The sequence below is a fragment of the Lissotriton vulgaris genome, chromosome 10, assembly GCF_964263255.1.
Source record: "Lissotriton vulgaris chromosome 10, aLisVul1.2, whole genome shotgun sequence".
Classification (NCBI taxonomy): Eukaryota; Metazoa; Chordata; class Amphibia; order Caudata; family Salamandridae; genus Lissotriton; species Lissotriton vulgaris.
In genome coordinates, this window is record NC_141698.1 from 369,336,203 (window position 1) to 369,355,195 (window position 18,993).

Sequence of the window (18,993 nt, forward strand, 5' to 3'; positions counted from 1 at the left end):
GGTTGGGCTAGCACTTCAGAAAATTGTCAGTTTTCTAAATGATTAATTTTGAGGTGTGATTTTAATTATTTTACCAGTATTATTTTTTTATTTTTTTCTGACGCTCAACAGCCTTCACAATTGTCCTGCTGAGATCCAACCCACCCAACTGTCTTCATGTCATGCTGTACCATCTATTTTCTTTCTTTTTTATTTACAATTCATCGACCTTCTAACCTAACACAACCACACCATGCCTTTATTGAATCACGTAACCAACACCAACAGCTTATTTGACGGATACCAATGTATTTATGTCCTCAACATGCAGAATACTATATCTGGCCACTACAAATTCTGTGATCTTCAACTCAGACACTGACCAATTCTGTCACCCTCGTGCCATAAACCAGGTGGTCTTATCCTTTTGACTTCTATAGAGCTCCACTTTAATCATTACAGGAAGCAGATGACCCAGGCCTAAGTATTTGATGATTTGAAGTGCAAAACAATACACTAAACATACAGAAAGAAACATTCAAACAAAACACACAAATGATAAAATATTTTATTCAACAAAAATATTTTTTTAATTAATATTTTAATAGGAAGGTTGGAGCATTTCAAAATTTAATTGAGGCTACACATGATATATTTTGTATGATGCACTTGCATTGCTCCCACGAATCAGTCTGAGAATGCTACCTTAATTTTTAGCCTCCAATTTCAAATTCCTTTACGGAACATTTTAATTGCTATTGTTCTTTATTTATACACACTTATTTATATACACTTTATTAACCTGTTAATTTTTGAAGCAGTCGCAGACCCCCGAGTAGGCTTTTCTGACCCCCGATGTCCCCAGACAACAGGTTAAGAACCACTGTCATAAGAATAGTTATCGAAACTCAACCATTGTCTAAGGCATTTTAGTAACCCTTTAAACCAAAAATAAGCAAAAAGAGCAGGCATTTGCCCACCTGAGAGACAACAGAATCATTCAGTAACAATTCATCTCCACTTCTGCTGTAGCAATTCCTTCATTTTCATGGCCCTGGCCTCACCCTCTGTCACAATGCCAGCATGTTCTTTTAAGCCTTGCCATTATGCTCTGCAAAATCATAAGTATCATTGTTTAGACGCCTAGCCTCGCCCACAGCAGCAACGCACCAGCATCATTTTCCAGTCCCCAACTTATCGCACAGCCTCATGGTCAGCCTTGACTTCACTGTATGCACCATCACCACCCTAAAGCGAGCAAGCTTTTCTTCTTGCCCACTGCCCATCCAAAAGGATATTGCCTGGACCATCATCTGATTTTAGAGATATCGTTAACATCTTTTCACTTCGATAGTATCATGTACAGATCATTAAATCATCCCCGACCACCACTTAGAACTTAATCTTCGCATTATAACTTTCATCCTTGCAAAACTGCCAGCAAGGCCTTTCTATTTCATATCGACAAGCACAATTATTCTATTCTATAGTTTTGGTAGAGCGCGAACAGCTGCCCCAGCAACTAGGCGTCCCGGCGCTAAGAAACCAAGACCTAGGCCTGGGCGGAAGGGGAAGGGAATTACGGGAATAGGTACGTTTTTATTGCCGTCCGGAACGCCGGTAGGCTTTCTATGGAGCGAATATGTTGCGGCAGATCGTTCCAAAGTTTGGCTCCAAGAAACCTAAAGGAGCGGCCGCCCATGCGGCAGAGTTTTATGCGTGGGGCACATAGTAGGTTTTGGTTGGAAGATCGCAGGTTACGTGACAACGCATAGGGGGTAAGAAGAGGTCGAAGCAGTGGAGGGGTATCGAGTTTAATGATTTTGAAGGTCGTGATGAGGGTCTTAAATTTGATTCTGGAGTCGACGGGTAGCCAGTGTAGTTTTTGGATGGTCGATCTAGCTGAACATCTGCGGGGGAGGCCGACTAAAGTTCTAGCCGCGGAATTTTGCACGCGTTGGAGTCGTGCTACCTCACTTTTGTTGGCGCCAAGAAGGAGTACATTGGCGTAGTCAAGACGCGAGAGAATGGTGGCTTGAATAATAAGTTGGCGAGTTTTGGCATCGAAGAAGCCTAGTATGTGGCTAAGACTCCTCAGCAGGCCGATGCAGGTGCCAGCAACTTTTTTAGTGTGGGCCTGAAAGTTAAGTGAGGCTTCCATCCAGACTCCTAGATTTTTCACTAGGGATTTGGGAGATGGGATAGTGCCTAGGGAGGATGGCCACCAATGCTCATTCCAGAGGCAGGTGTTTTTGCCAAGGAGTAGTTCCTCTGTTTTACCAGCATTGAGCTGTAGACAATTTGTTGTCATCCATTGGGCAACCGCGGATAGACCGTTTTTAAAACTGGAGGATGAGATGGAAGGACCTTCTGTAAGAGCGATGGCCAGCTGTGTATCGTCGGCGTAAGACATTAATGTCAGGCCCCACTCTTTGGCCACCGCCGCCAGAGGCTGGACGTAAAAATTAAAAAGGGATGGGCTCAACGCAGAGCCCTGCGGAACTCCCTGTGCAATGGGGTGGGATTTGGATAGAAAGGGGGGGCAGAGACCCGAAAGGATCTTTCTTTAAGAAAAGATCGGAACCAGTCCAAAGCATGGCCAGATACTCCAAATGTCTCCAAACGATTAAGAAGGATGTCATGGGATACCGTGTCAAAGGCCGCGCTGAGGTCCAGAAGAATCAGCGCAGCACTTTGACCGGCATCTAAAATCGTTCGGAGATGCTCTGTGGTGGCCAGGAGAGCAGACTCAGTACTATGGCCTGGTCTAAACCAATTTTGAGATGGGTCCAGGATGTTGGTATTGACCATGTGCTGGGATAGAGTAGTGTTCACATGTGCTTCAGCGAGTTTGGAAAGCCATGGGAGCAAGGAGATCGGTCGATAATTCTCCGGTTTAGATGGATCTAGAGTGGGCTTCTTGATGATGGGTGAAACCCACGCTTGCTTCCAGGCAGATGGTACACTCGCTGAGGTAAAGGAGAGGTTCAAAATAGAGGTGAATGAAGGTAGAAAGAAGTTGAGTGACTCTAAAAATTGTGCTGGGCGCATGGGGTCAGCCGGTGAACCAGTTTTAACTTTTTGGCATAGTTTAATGAGGTTATCGCCGGAGATTTCCGGGATGTGGGTCAAGGTAGAATAGTTGGAGGGAGGAGAAGGGCTGTTAGAAAGGCTGGGGGAGTGCTGAGGAAAAGAAGTGTAAATTTTCTGTACCTTGTCGACAAAGAACTTCGCAAGGTCCTCGCATTGTTGCGCGGTGGACATGCTGGGGAGGGGGGATTTGCTACTCTGAAGTTCTTGAACGAGTTTAAAGACTTCTTTGGCAGGGGTGGGACTGGAATCGATTTTGTCAGCATAATAGGCAGTACACGCGCAGCACGGATGGCTTTATGGTACCTTTTTTGCTGTAATAGATAGTTGGATTTTTCTTCGCTGTTATAATCCCTTCGCCAAAGGCGCTCCGCCCTCTTACAGTCTTTGCGTAAGATTTTGAGGGTATCATTGTACCAAGGGTTGGATGGAAAATTACGTCCTTTCGACCATTTTGCTGGAATGAGGACATCTAGCCCTCTCGTGATCCAGTCATGAAACGCGCTGTAATTGGCGTTGATATCAGAATTGGTGTCGTGGGGAAATTCCCCAAGGGTGGTGTGGAGGTCACTGCGGGACAGCTTGTGCCATGGTCTTTTTAGACGACGGGTCGATGCGGTTTTATGCCTGCTTTTGTTGACCGGTATGGCCAGTTTAATAAGGTAATGATCAGTCCATCCCATCGGTGAGGGTGTCTCGAATGTAAGTTTCTCCATATTTGTGAAAACTGGGTCTAGAATGTGGCCAGCTAGGTGTGTTGGAGTAAAAATAAGAGAATTGAGTTGCAATGCAGAGAGATCCGCGAGGAGATTTTTGATCGTAACGTCGTTTAGCAGGTCAAAGTGAAAGTTGAGATCGCCTAGAATAGTAAAATTTGAATTTTTGGTGATTAGAGAGGTAGTTGTCTCAAGAAGAGCTTCAATAAATTTAGAAGTGGGCCAGGCGGGCGATAGATGTATAGGCCTGACATAGTGAAGTTGGGGTTTATGGTGATTTTAAAGTGAGCGCTTTCACAGTCTGGCAGTTCTTCTTTAGCAAATGAACAAGAAAATATTTTCTTATAAATTATGGCGATACCGCCTCCTCTTCCATCCCTATTGATAGTCGACATATGGTAGTCGTCTGGTAGCGTAAGGTTGGGTATGGCAGAGGTGCCATCCCGTAACCAGGTTTCACAAAGGAAGAGGATGTCAGGATTTTCGTCCAAAATGAGGGTGTTTACCTCGAGGTGGTGCTTGGCTAGTGACATCACGTTGAGATGGAGGATCGTGATGGGGGGGAGGGGGGGGGGGGTATTGTCAGGTTCTAGAAGCAGTCTGATGGTATGGGGATTAGTGGTACAAAATTCACAGGTTTGACATTGAAGGCAAGTGAGACCAGGCGTACCTGTAATGTTTGCGCAGGACCGTCCAGGGTTCCAGGCAAGTAGTTGCTCCCTATCGTAGTAAAGGGGTGCTGCTGGAGTAAGGCCAGGGGGACTGGCTAGAGGCGATGACTTCGCGAGGACGGGCGCAGACGGGCTTGCCTTAGGCGCTCCCGCTGCGCTCGTCCGCTGCGCTTGCGAGGAAGGCACATTTAGAGAGCTGGGAGGTGGGCGTGGCCTCGCGCTAAGCAGCGAGGGCAGCCGTGTAATCTTTCCTACGTTGCAGCGTTAGATCCGCTGTTTGGTGGGGAGCCTGCAAGGCGGTGAACACAGAGAGGAGCTCTAATAGAAGTACAGAAGTTTTAAAAGATGAGTTTAAACACAATATAACAGTTTTAAAAAAATCGAGTGACAGCACCTCCGGCTTCCGCCTCAGAGGTCTTCAGTTTCCTGGCCCTAGCCAGCATCTTTCTCAGATAGTATCAAACAATTTCACAAAATCTTAAGCATTTGTAATCAACCACTTGAGAACAGAGTACTGAATAAATGTTGCTACACAAGGAAAAAGAAGTCAGATATTCCTACTAAGTGGGAACTATTTCAACACACGATTATATTTTTGTCAGTACAAAAGCCTTTATCTAGCATTGATTAACAGCATACTACTTACATCGAGTTTTGACCATTCCAGCACCTTACTTTAAGCTAATGAAGTATGGTATATATCTGGAGTTGTTTGTAACCTGGGACAGGTAGGTTTGAATAGTATTGTACCAACCCAAAGGATGTAATTTTTTACCTGAAATGGTAACGGCCCAAACTACTTCAGCATAGGCGTTGATAGTATTTCACTCATTCAAAACTTAGACTATACAGATATCTTCTAAATTTCAAGAAGACTTTATTCGATTATTACATCATAAAAGACATGCATCACAATTTACAATAGATAAAATACATGTATAATTTTTAAAATAGAATAGGGTAATGTTAAAACAATGTAAGACCATATTAATTCATTTATACAAAACTTCATTGAAAATTCGTTTAAAAGTTACAATAAATCCTAAGTCATATAACCATGATGGTCGGGGCACATTAGGTGGGTACACATTAACACATAGTCAATGGAGAGCCTATGGTTTTAGGCTGAAACCTAAGTCGAGTTAATAAATCTTGCTCTTAGGATCCAGGCCCATCCTAAGTATTTTGCTACACCAGTTACAATCATGGGTGACAGATCTGTCTTTAATATCCTACTTGCATTGGCTGCTGAGCGTGTTCCCAAGATTCTACAAACTGGGCTTAACCACTTTGATCTAGGGGCAGTATACAGCGGGCAGACAAAAAGAAAATGATTTACACTTTCACCCTGTCCTGAGCACCTAGGACGGTGCCCAGGGCCACCCTTACCCCACTTTTTAGTGTGCTCCCTTAGAGGCAAAGAACCGCACCTATATTGGTGATATAGTTTACGGTCCATGGGCTTAGTTATGTCGTCCCAATATTTTTCGAAGCAAGGGACATCCTTAATAACAACAAATGTACCAGTAAGGTTACTAACAGTCAATCCCGAGTGTCTATTATCTAAAACCCAGTTCCAATATTGTAGCTTCAATTCCTTTTTGGAGGGAAAGTAAAGAAAAAAAATTGATATCTTCTCATAAAGGAAAAAAAACAAAGCTGATGAGTTTCCCTTGGGATATTCTTTTTGTAATGTTCGCTCTCCTCTTTGTATTGTGTTCACTAAATATTCATAACTATTCTGACCTGACTGTCCTGCAAGCCTGCCACTCATTAATTCTGAGAAAAATACTATTCACACATGGAACTCAATGTGATGATAGGTATTTGTTTCAGTGTAACACGATCTTCCGGGCCATCAGTGTGGTCTAGCACTCAAACAGCATTTTGATTTGGTTGTTATTCACAACATCTGAGCTGAAATTAGCATCTAGACCTTCAAGTGAATGACAAGGTAAATCATATCTAAATCCACATTGTAACCAATGTTATTATACAGGCTTTGAACTGAGCTTTGACAATTTCAAACAGCATCATCTGGCATGCCTTCACCTCAACTGCTGACTAACTTCTCCACCGCAATCAAACATCAAAACCATCATCACAGAGCTCTTTATCAAACACTGTTCCGTATAATCACTACTTAGGCTCTCAGTTTTCACAATCAACACAACAGCAGAGAAGCTCTTCATTTCACCCTCTAACCACAATCATCACCATGCCCTTCATCTCACTTAACTCCTAAGACATTGTCATCTAGGACATCTATTGGTGTAGTATTGTAGAAAGGTTTCCAATGAGATCCAACAATATTCGAAATATTTTAAGGTACCCATGTAATTTTAGAGCTAGTGACAAGTGTTTGAGTATGTTTGATGCATCAACAGCAGGATGCATCATTCTCGGGGATGTAAGAAAGTAGGTCAGATTTCAAGCTCCGGTGCCTCTGAGCAAAGAGAACCTCACAGGTTGTAACTGTTTGCCAATTGTGCTGTATTGAAATGGTACGAAAAATGAATTTTATAAAGTAGACTTAACCAATTACCAAATGGATGAAACAAACTGTCAGACTCAATCAGGGACCTTGCTTTCACCCCAATCAATTCCCCAGCTTTCATCTCACTAGCGGCAGCCACTAACCGTGGATCACAATGCAAAAACAGGTACGTTGTAAAACATATTCTGAACCCATTTAACAGGTGAATTCCGCAAATTAGCCTTTCGTGCCAGTCAACTAGTTTTATGAAGAACGCAGACTGCAACATCCCTGTGTCATATGATTTCACAGAACGAGGCAGGAAGTAAGATAGTGAGAGTGGGTGTGAAAAGGCATACACAGGAACCCGAAGCAGCCTTGCCTGTCAACATGTTGATTGACTGCTTAAAGCAGTTAGTAAAGAACGAGGAATTAGAATTGTACTTTCTATCGCATGATAAGGGTGACATTATTGAATATACTTGCAAAATACTACAACTGTGCTTTTAGGTCAGTTCAGCCCAGAAAAACTTGATACATAGGTTGTTTTTTTTATTAAGCCTTTTTAAGAGAAAATATCGAACCAGACACTGGATCAGTTTTCTAGACATAAGAAGCGGAGTCCCTGAAACATTGGTGGTATTTACAAAGGTTACAAAAATCTGATTTAACTCAGACTCCACTTTTTTTTGTTGATCACTGCCCATTTTTCGAATCTTACGTAAACAAACCACATGGACAAATGTAATTGGATATGAATTTTACCCTTTTATGTTTTAACATTCCATGAAAGACACAAAGGGATCGAAAAAGGGCTACACTGAATCAATATTAGAGTTTGAAAATGTACTATAAAGATAGTCGTTTTCTGAGGATAAGGCAGGAAAAACAGAAAACTTGTTTTGTGACCCATCAACATATGCATTAAAGAATCGAGAGTACCTGATAATTAAGGGAACACCTTAGAGAGTAAGATTGTTTTCACATTACGGTCCACAAATATCAACATGCCTAGTCTCAACATCACTGACAAAGTGTAGCCTGATCTTATTAACTACTCTATATTCACTGCGAATATATGCTTAGACAATCAGAATGCTTGTTATAGGCCAGCACTCACTGCTATTTGCATGCATTCTAGATTAGGCGTGATTATTTGTCTACATTGGATAAGATTAGGGGGTGGGTGACAATAGTCTTTTGCCTGCGTCCGCCATTGTGTGTCCTCGGCTTTGATGAGGGTCGGTGTTAGATCTGGGGGTCTCTAGTTGGCTGAGGTAGGCACCTTAGACCAAATAGGGACCCTTGCATCTAGTCAGGGCACAGGGACACACACTGTAGATAAACCCTGCTCCCTCTAGGTAGCTTGGCTCGAGCAGTCAGGCTTATCCCCAAGGCAATGTGTAAGTATTTGCATTCGATTACAATGACCCCCCAATGTACACCACAAACTGAGACCACACAGGTGAGTTATACATAAATAACTTTTATCTAGTTTTGGCACTGTAAATAAAATCACATAAGCATTGCACGTATTTCTTTTATCACTCTTATTCTTGTTTCAGGTAGGCACTTGTTTTAGGAAAGTTTCAAAATAGTCTCTCAAAAATAGATCGTGATAGAATGACTCGGTTGTAGGAATTCAGCACTCAAAAACGTGCTTCCTAAACTGTACTTGGCCCTAGCAGGAGCACCGATCCTTCTACTCAGGTTCCCCCCTTCTCAATGGGGAGATCGGTCACTGGTCGTTGGTCCCCGTGTCCCACGCTCAATGCGGGACCTTAGGGGGACGATGCGCACGCCCAAGAATACTTCCGAGGCGAACGTAGTCACTTGCACAGCCCCAGCGCTTCCTCTGCAGCCGGTGTCAATACCGGGTGCTGGGGGCAGGCGATCTCTCTCTCTTTAGGGTTTCAGACTCACCCTCGCAGGTACGATCGTTGTTGCAGGCTTCAGGTGCTGAACGCGGCGGCTTCTCCAATCCGGTCGCGACGTTTGCAGGCTTCTCGCTGACGTCGAGGAGTTCTCCGGAGTCAGCCACTCACAGCGCGGCTCCAGGGACAGCTTCCGATGACGCGGCGGCACTTCCTCCAATCGATGCGCAGCTCACGAGAACAGCTTACAGCAGCGGCCAATCACAGCGCGTCTTCTCCGACGAGCCTCCAGGCAACAACCAATCAGGTCGCGGCCCCTTCGTGCATCAGCCAAGGTGCCGATCAGTTTGCAAGTTGGTTCCGCGGGCCCAAGGCCGCGGCGGTGAAGTCCGATGGCAAGAATTTACGGCTCCCGGGGTCACAGGTCACGCGACTCCGCGCGGAGTGCGATTTAACCCCTTGGGAACACCGACAACACTTCTTCAGCCCCACACGTGCCGATGAGCACGTCGAACAGTGGTGCAACTTGTAGGGAATCTTCAGCGCGGCGCTCCTAGACACTCAGAGCAGCCAGCGCGCCCCACACTATCTCTTCCGATTCTTCAGATCGAACCCACGCTTCCAGGAACACACAGCAAGGCAAGCAGGAGGGCACAGCAGATCTTAGCGAACACGGCAGTTTCTTCTGGGGCAACCTTTGTAGTCCTGGGTTGCAGACAGGAGGCCAGCTCTTCTCAGGCCCTTGGAGATTCACAGCAAGACACAGCACACAGCAAAAGTCTTTGTAGGTTTCAAGCAGGGTCACAGGAGCACACAGCAAAGTCCCTCTTCTCCTCAGCTCAGTTGGTTAGTAGAACAGGTCAGCCCTTGGAGCACACAGCAAGGCAATCTTCCTTCAGTTCTTCAGTCCTTTTTCCAGCAGAGGTTCCTTCTTGATTGTTGTAGAATCTGATTTTCTGGGGACAGGGGTCCTATACTTATACCCCAAAAAGGCGTTGAAGTCCTTTGAAGTCCTTAGAAGTTCCTTGTGCATTGGACTCTGAATCCTTGTCTGATCCCAGATCTGGGTGGAGTGGAGCACTTTGTTATCTGATCTTCCTGGTTCCTTTCAAGGAGAGGGGCAGGGTCGTCTGCCACCCAGCAGGAGGTTGGAGCCAGTGTTGTGGCAGGCAGGCACATCCCTAGCTATTTCCAGGTGCTACCTCCCCGCTTCACTTCCAGATGCTAATACCAGCACCCCATCAAAGGGCTGACTCATCTAACCCCCTGGGGGCTTCCTGCTCATGTCACTTCCAAACCAGACAGTCAATCCCCAACCATACCCAGGCACACAGGAGGGTCTGACAGGAGAATAGCGACTTCTCTAAAAGTACTATTCTCCCACTCAGGATTTAAAAAACATCCCTCACAAAAGATGGGTTATTAAATGCTGAGCGCAGGGATATGAAACACTCATGTCTTATCTTGTTCCTATGAGGAGTTAGGCTGACAGCCATTGGCCCCAGCCTCTCCCATGTTATCCTATAGAGCAAGATAACCTTGCAGCAGTGAGCACATAAAATGGCTGTTGTTCACTACCAGGGCATGGTACCTGCACTAGTACATGCCCTACCTTTTACATACACCGCATCCTGCCCAGGGGGGTACCTTGGGCCTTCCATAGGGATGACTGATGTGCACAAAAAGGGAAGGGTTAGGCCCAGTCAGTGTGGACACTGACCAGGGTGACATGGCAGTCCTAGAGACTGCAGGCAGGCCTGGGACACCATTTTAAAGCTACACATGTGGGTGGCGCAATCAGAGCTGCAGAACCACGAGTAGCATCTGACATCACCAACCCTGGCACACACAGTGCACATTACTAGGGACTTCCTGGTGATACAGATATGCCAATCAGGTATATCCAATCAAATATGATATTTTACCTTAGGAGCACTTACACTCTGACACTGATTAGCAGTGGCAGAGTGTCCAATACATCTAAACCAACAAAACGAAATTCAGCATAGCATCACAAATCCAGGTAGCAGAGGCAAACTATAGGGGAAGAACTCACGCCAAAGATGTCAGGTCTAACAGTCGGTAATTGTGAGAGAGAGGGGAGGTTCAAGAGCTCATACTCAAACCTTATTGGCAATTTTCCATAATTTGATAAAAAACATCATGAGAAAGAAAGACCTACATTACTACTACATGAAATACAGAGATCATTTTGGCATGGGAAAATCACTTACAAAATACAAATCATGACAATTTTGAAATCAGCACAGTGCCACCCAATAATGAATGTGAATTGTGCCCAAAAGCCAGACTACAATTTGACATGCTCATTTTCGTTTTTCTTGATCTCGACACTATGGAATCAACTGACAAACTGCTCAGATGTGACCTCTGCACAATGTCATGAATCTAGTTTTGCTTCTGTTCAGAATGGATGAGGACAAGGATGTCCCACATTTGGAAGCCATGGCATCAGATTTAACCCTCATTTTAGGTACAAATATTACTAATCAAATGTTGTAATTCTCATAAACCGGAATGAACGTAAATGGTTTCTAATAGCAAGTTCCTGTTGCACCAGCATTTCATAATGTGTGTTACCTAGGAAACAAGGAGAAATGCTGGGTACATTATTACAAACATTAACTCAGAAGTTGGCCTGTGTAATAGAAACAACACAATTTTGCAAAAGGTATTGTAAGTGATCCCAAATGCCAAACGCCCATTTAGTCACAGTAATACTATGCCAAGGGAATGGGTTGAGTATTACGGGAACCAATTCAAAGAGAATGTTTCAAGTCCCGCTAATTTGACACATTTTACTACCAACGAAGCTTTGGTTTTTACGCCTACTAAAGTTAGGGCAGTACTAAGGGTTATCCCGGGGGGTAAAGCACCAGGTCCTGACTGTATACCAGCTGACATGTTTAAGCAGGAACAGGACCTTTGGGTCCCATATATTGTTCTCCTGGCCAATGCATTGGCAAGGGGTGCGAAAGTCCCTGAATCATGGCTTGGGGCGGAGATCCTCCCCATTCATAAGAAGGGTGACCGTTCAGTAACGGCAAATTACCGACCCATAAGCCTCATTGATGCTCTACAAAAGATTGTGGCCCGCCTTCTTTTAGGTAGGATCCAGACCTGGATTTCTGACCATGATGTTTTAAGTCCTCTCCAGGCGGGTTTTCGGCAACATATGGGGACCTTAGAGCAAGTTTTTAGATTTATGTTAATATATTGGAAGGTGGTCCTTCTTGGGGGAGGCCTGTTGTTCGCGGCATTCGTGGACCTCAGGTCAGCCTTCGACCTTGTACCCAGGATCAAGCTCTGGGAAGTTTTGCTGGATCTAGGCATGCCCAAAGAGCTGGTGGTGCTGCTGATCAATTTGCACACAAATACCTATGCCAAAGTAAGATGGGGTGGTCCAGGGGAAGTCACTGATAGTTTTAAAGTAGCTAAGGGGGTTAGACAAGGGTGCGTGTTGGCCCCCACCCTTTTTTCTTTGTTTATTAATGGGGTGACCAAGTATTTTTCTAATTACCCAACGGATGCGCCCACCCTTGCTGGAAGGAAAATTCCCCTCCTCATGTTCGCGGACGACACGCTTATTATTTCTAAAACGAGGCAGGGATTGCAGTCCGCCCTGGCCCGTTTTGAGTGTTTCTGCAGCGAGCACGAGTTAGAGGTGAATGTCAGTAAGACCAAATTCATGGTTCTGCGAGGCCCCAAGGCTGTGAAGGCCAAGGTGTCAATGAGCGGCGCCATTTTGGATCAAACGGAGGTTTTTACATACCTGGGTGTCACATTAAGTGAGAATTTGAGCTGGAAACCTCAAATGGATCTTATGACCCTGAAACACGCGCAACTTGGGGGAGCCTTATTGAAGGAGTATGCAAAATCTCTCACCAAACCCATGGCACCGTTGGTTAAAATTTATGGTTCCAAGGTAATTCCTGCAACTATCTACGGTGCCGAACTGTGGGGGTATAGTGATTTCTCCTCTTTGAGGGTGGCTCAGAATAGGTTCCTGAGAATGGCAACTGGTCTCCCACAATCGACACCCTGCTTACCCCTGCAGCTTGACCTAGGTGTCAAATGCATAGAGGATGAGGTACGGTATAGACCACTGGCGTTTTGGCGGCGCCTGTGGACTACACCTGAATTATCCTTGTTCGCTGAGGCCATTGACGATGTGAGAGGTCTTGAAGGGTCTCACAGGGTACCCTGGTTCAGTCACCTCAGGAGGCTCTTGAAAAATCTAAATTTGGAGGCATTATGGGTTGATCCAGCACGCGCGACCTTTCCCTCAAAGAAGGCCCTCAAAGATATTTACTGGCATCGGATTACTGAGAGGAGATCCGCTATGGTTGATGGTCCTACCATGACACTGGAATTTCTGGTTGTAAAAGATGTCCCTAAATATGAAGCTTATTGGGACTTAATCACCAAGCCAAAGGATCGCAAACTGTACCACCAACTACGAGTAGGCTCGTTACCTGTGCGGGGGCTTACGCACTCTTGGACTACTGGTGGTAGTGATAAGTGCCCCTTCTGTGTAACAGCAGTGGAAAATATTGAACATCTTTTTTTCTGCTGCCCTATGTATTTGTTACCCAGGAAAGTTTGGCTTTTACCAGTCTGTCGGTTACTAGGCACCAGCTCTGCTCTTGCAGCGTTTAGGATTCTTAAAACTGATACTTCCCCCTCCATCGTTATTGGTGTAGCAAAATTTGTGAGTTGGGCGTGGTCAATCCGAACCCGTAACCTTGGCAAATGACGTTTTTTATTATATAGTTTTTATGACTATTTGTTTAAAGTAGCACTGTTATTATGTAGCAAGGGGTCTTCTCGTTCATCAATGTTTAAAAATTTAATACTTTTCTTAACTTGTTTTTAAATGTAATGTATTTATTATCTTATATGCAAAATGAATTGTTTTTAAATATATATGTATTTGTCTTTTATGATGTGAATCGAATAAAGACCTCTTGACTGACTGACTATGCAACGAGGATAACAATCCCAAGTACTTATACATCAGTGTTCCTCATTTAAGGGACATGGAAGTCCCATAGCTGGACGCCCGGGACATATTGTTTGAGGTCAAGGGCAACACGTTTTTATGTGTTGCCCTTGATCTCTAAATCACTATGGTCCTTATATTACTCCCTGTACTGTTTTATTGGTTTGAGCACCTGCATAACACGGCTTGTTCAACTCCCATGATTGTTTGTATTATATACTCCCATTGCTTATGTAAAGCGCTCCGATACCCCAGGGTGGAGCTAGCGCTATATAAAACCTTCAAAATAAAATAAAAAATGTGTATTTTGTCCTTGGGAGATGTAGGCCCAACCCCCTACAGCACAAACGCTTTGGCTGCCAGTTTACAGTAACATTATGGATCAGGGAAGGACATTGTATGCAGTTAAGGTAATATTTGTGTCCAAGTGTTAATGCTGTTCAAGCTTGTATTTATGTTTCATTAATGCAAAGCTTTTATTATTAGGGTGAGCGCTCCAAGTAAATGTTGTAAACTCGGACTGCACTATTGGCAGTGGTTCCAGTATAAAAATGTGCACACACGTTTTCAAAGTTTAGCAATAAGAAGCTATGTGCAATGCTCCCAGAATGCTCTCTGATTAAATGCAAATATTTGCAAAAGCTTGAAAGCAAGATTGAGGAGTCTTTGCTTTCAAAAGAAAATGGTCACATAGAATGGTAGGGAAAAAAAAAAAAAAAAGAAATCGCTAAACTACTGTAAGATGTTAGGTGCAATTTCCAGCATCATTTAGTTAAATGTTGTAGCAGGGAGGCCGGGCGAGAATTAAACATTGCTCCGGTTTCGGACTGGTGGAACCCTAACTCACGTCCTACCTCTCTTTCATCGACCCAGGATCCGTGGGAGACGGACTCAGCCAGCTGGTGGGAGAAGCCCGACCCGCAAGGAGAGGAATGTACCTTTTACGGGGCAGGCTTCGAGGCAGAGACACGCCCCCCTGCAGCGTCACTGCTATGCCAGCCAATCAGCAGAGAAGAACTGTACAGGCCCCTGGATGACGTACAACCAATGGAGCCGCTAAAAAACCCGGAAGGAGGAAGAGTGGTGTGCATCGACACCGAGGCGGAGAAGAGTGGAGAACGAGCCGGCGTGGAGGAGTTCGAGAGAAGCGAGACGAACAGAGGAGCAGAGCCAGGAGGCCAACGTTTCCGCTCAGCGCCCAGCTACGCTCACGGAGGAGTGTGGCTCTCCCAGGTGCGTGACCGGGTTACTGGGTGGCTGGGGAGGCGGGGAGCCTCCGTGTAAATTTGTACAAAGTCCCCCTTCTTCCCGCCTGCCTGTCTGTCTGTCCCGTCCCTACCTTCATCTGTTCTCCCAACCCTTACTCCCCTTCCTGACCTTACCTAGTATCTGCCCAGCACCAAGCACAGACTGTAGATTAGAGCACCGGTGTCCTCACTTCCCCGGTTCCCTTCTGGGTTATCACTACTTCCCCGAACGGCTTACTGAGAGTGTTCTTTTCTATCCTCCCCGCATGTGGCGCTGGAACACCGCAAGGGACGACGACCGAGCCGCCAGGGAACAAGAGCGCCGGCGTGCAAGCCCAGGAAGAACCAACACCCTAGCTGACACCTTGGATCCGGCAGCCCTAGCCCGCGAGAGACTCACTCAGAGACGCAAAAAGACCTTTATAAAAATAAAACCTTCTTTACCACGCTCCCGAGTCAGTGTCCCTCCTTCTGAAGCGCCACAACTGTATTTATGTATGCTAGTATTTCCCAAACATATTCATAATGGAAAATCAGTGTAACCAGTTTCAATACGATTATGGGAAACAAAGATAAGCAAGCATTGTCGAAGCCAGCAGTTCTTTTTTGATTTTGTCAACCTTAACGGGTGGGAGCTGCTGGGCCCTATAAAAACACTGGCATAAGCAAAAAATGTTTTGGTCTCAAGAAGCCCACATTGCCACAGTAGTTCCTGGCACTGAACAAGGAAAGAGTACAATGCTGTCACTCACAGTGTAGCCAGCCAATTGACAGAGAGAGAGACATAATTTTAATAAACACGAAAGGTCATGGTTAACGCAGACCTAATTAGGGGCCCAATTTTTCAAGAAAATCTCAAACATGCACCCATGGTATATGCCCTTTCATTAAGTGCAGATATACAACTTTCATAAACTCACAAGAATTTACAGAAGTAGGCCAAGAAATAGTACTCCTATAAAATATTTGCTAACTTCATTTCAGCATGAGCAAAAATGCATGTGTAGATTTGCTCATGCAAAAATCGGAGTGTTTGCAAGTTCGCTTTCCCTCCAACCACTTTTTCCCCAACCCTGGAAGAAGTTTCACATCTGCATTGTCAAGGACTAGTTCCAACCTGTCTCAGTATGGGAGAAGTGTTGGTGAAAACCCTTAAAACATGCAAATTAGTATGTTTGCACAGACTCAAAAGGGCATTCCAACCCTGGAACAATAACTTGCCACTACCTTCAGCCCCAGTACGTGGATGTGAGGAAATGTGGCAAAATAAAGTAATGGCTAGTATTTAAACTCTACTATGGTATTGGATCACGCATAATCAGAAAGGCTATATCCGACTTCTTATATAATGCGATTGGTGCCATAATTTGTCGCTGCATTGCATTGGCACAAAAGGAAGAAGTGGATTTTTTTATAGGACAAGTACATTTAAGAAGCAACCTGCCCCATGGAGAAGCAGATATGTTATTAAAGTCCACACCCCTGTAATTTGGTAGTATCTGCTCGTTTAGATAATCCTTATTTTTTAGACTGGTCCTCGAGAACGATTTTAGAGCTAACGAAAGTAATGAATCGACAACTCAGCCAAGCCTCAGCATACTGAGTAGTTTTTATTATGATTATGAGCATTTGTAAAGTGATCATGTTGCAAAAGGGTCACTTCTGAGCTCTAGGATATATGGGAATCGGTGTGAGAAGGGTACGGGGATGCTGTGGGTGCCCGAAGAGTATTCTGGAGACTTAGGGTCTCTAGATTGAGCTGAACAGTTGAATCTCAAGTAGTTTCCTCAAATTCAGGTTGGTGCGGAAAAGTGAAGTTGGTACATGGGCGCATCAGCAGTGAACAAGCAAGCATAAAAGGAGACATCACTTAAAGAATTTGCAAGTATCTTAGGCGGGGAAAAGGGAACCCTGGGTGGACATTGAGGTCCGTTACAAGTTCTCGGTTAAGGAGCACAGAATAGTGCAAAGCTGTCGACAACATATCCAATAGGAATGCAGAAAAGCAAACTTTCCACAGAAAGGTCAGCAGATATTTTCTGACCAAGGTAGGCCTATGTCCTATTTCAACCAGTGACTGTGGTAATCTCTTTCATTCAATAATATTGCCAAGAAGAATGTTTAAGTGGTAGGTTTAATCCAAGAAGAAAAGCACATCCATGTACTTCAGTGTCAAAGGGTAGAAGCAATCTAGGTACAACACAGCATTCTAACAGTGCTCTGTAGAACACAGAACACTAGCATTTAAAAGGATATACAGGAAATGCATGCATGCAAGAACGAGACATTTAAAGGGGAAACACAAGATACTACAGTGACCTAGTGACACTGCTGCAAAAGTTAGCACTCCTAACAACTGGCAACACTTGCGATGCTCCATGTTATGTCAATGCCACTGGCACCAAAAGAGATGCCGTCCTTTTTTGAAAATAAGAATAAAAGAAAAGTAAACTCACCATGTCTTTAGTACGTCTGTGCGTGTTCTGTTCCCGGGGTCACAGCCTCTCTCACAGCTAATGTCATGCCAGGCTTGAAAGGGTTCGTGTTATCCTGGGCACTTGGCCACCTGCACTCATCTCCATCTTACTTCAAAACACAACTCGGTCTATGGCCCACCACCCCTAAAATAATGTAACTGAAACTTCCACTCCTTGCCCCTTGGTAGAGGAATCTTAAGGTCCACGTGGCCTAAAACTCTAGAGACACCAGCTAAAGCCCAATTAAGGGGCGGCTCGTTTATCTTCAGGTGTCTAAGTGATGTGTGGGAATATTTTCACTATTGTAGGCCTTTCTGTAGAGGCAGCCGTGTATGGAAAATATTTTCTTGGTGCGCTTTTTTTATGTAGTAGACTGTGGTAGGGTTTTCTTTCTAGAGTAAAGAGCCTTTTATAGAGGGGTTGTAAGGTATAATATTCCCTTTTTTTCTGGGTTATTTTTTAATATGCTGCTTATATCCCCTACCATTTGCATTAGTGGTAGCACTCTGATTAAAGCTCAAATACAGAACGCACTGGATATGTTTGTAATGTAGGTTCACATGCAACGGGTGGGGGTTTCTACATAATTCGTTTAGACGTTGGCAGTTGCATAGTCTAATATTGGGTTTTTGTTTCTAGGGAGGGGTGCCTCTTTAATTAGATAATGTACCTATTTCGGGAGAGGTAACTGCTTAGTATAAAGTGTAGTTTATTCCTTCCTGTGTGCTACTGAGTAGGAGATTGCCTATAAAAGATAGACCCCACTAGGGAGGCGAGCAACGCGTATAAACGTCCCTTCTAATGCTAGCCAGGGCTGTTAAATGTGCCGAGTTCCTGTGCCGGGGGGGTTCTTCCTCTTGGGAGGATGAAGAAGAGAAAACACTCAGCTGGCTCCTCTTGGGGGTTCTATCTAGAGATTTCTTCCAGTTGTCTCATTTCTGGGGGCGCCGTCTCATTTGGAGGTGTCTCGAGGTTTTGGCCGCGGCAGAACATCAACCCGTATCTGCCCTGCGTGTCAGGGCCGCTCCCCTTTCGTCTCTCCGCTTCCGGCCAAAGCGTTGACTTGGCCCCTGCCTTGCTCGTTCCTCCTCTAGTCTTCCTCCTCCTCCACCTCACACTGACTCAGAAGGCCACGCCTCTTCGAATGACATCATCCAACTGCGCGAGGCTCCAGGTAAGTAACTCGATTACGAAACGAAACTGTGCATGAACATCAAAAGCGGACAACAACAAAAACGCGAAGTAAACGCAGTCCTTGTCCTTTTTTACTGTCGGTGGAAAATAAAAGTGCCTGCCACTATGCAGTTCACTTTGTTTTCACGACGGGGCGTGGCTACTTGCCTCTCAGCAAATGGCATTAAAAAACAAGCATTTGCAATGCAATAGATCTCGCATTAGGAAAGTTTAAGCTATTGGTATTGTAGATGACAAATTTTGTAT

At 44.7% G+C, this 18,993-nt stretch overlaps 1 protein-coding gene across 2 annotated transcripts in view; it reads right to left on the bottom strand.

Annotated features, from left to right (window-relative positions):
* The window catches only part of XPO6 (exportin 6), an 824,334-nt gene extending 805,632 nt beyond the window's left edge, over nucleotides 1-18,702 (bottom strand). Inside the window, exon 1 of one of the 2 annotated variants that reach the window (XM_086941189.1) lies at nucleotides 17,533-18,702. In XM_086941189.1, coding sequence (XP_086797315.1) covers nucleotides 17,533-17,535 — 3 coding nt within the window. In that variant the 5' untranslated portion in view covers nucleotides 17,536-18,702. The remainder of the gene's footprint in view (nucleotides 1-17,532) is intronic. The other variant, XM_086941190.1, reaches the window with a different exon arrangement.
* Nucleotides 18,703-18,993: the final 291 nt, after the last annotated feature.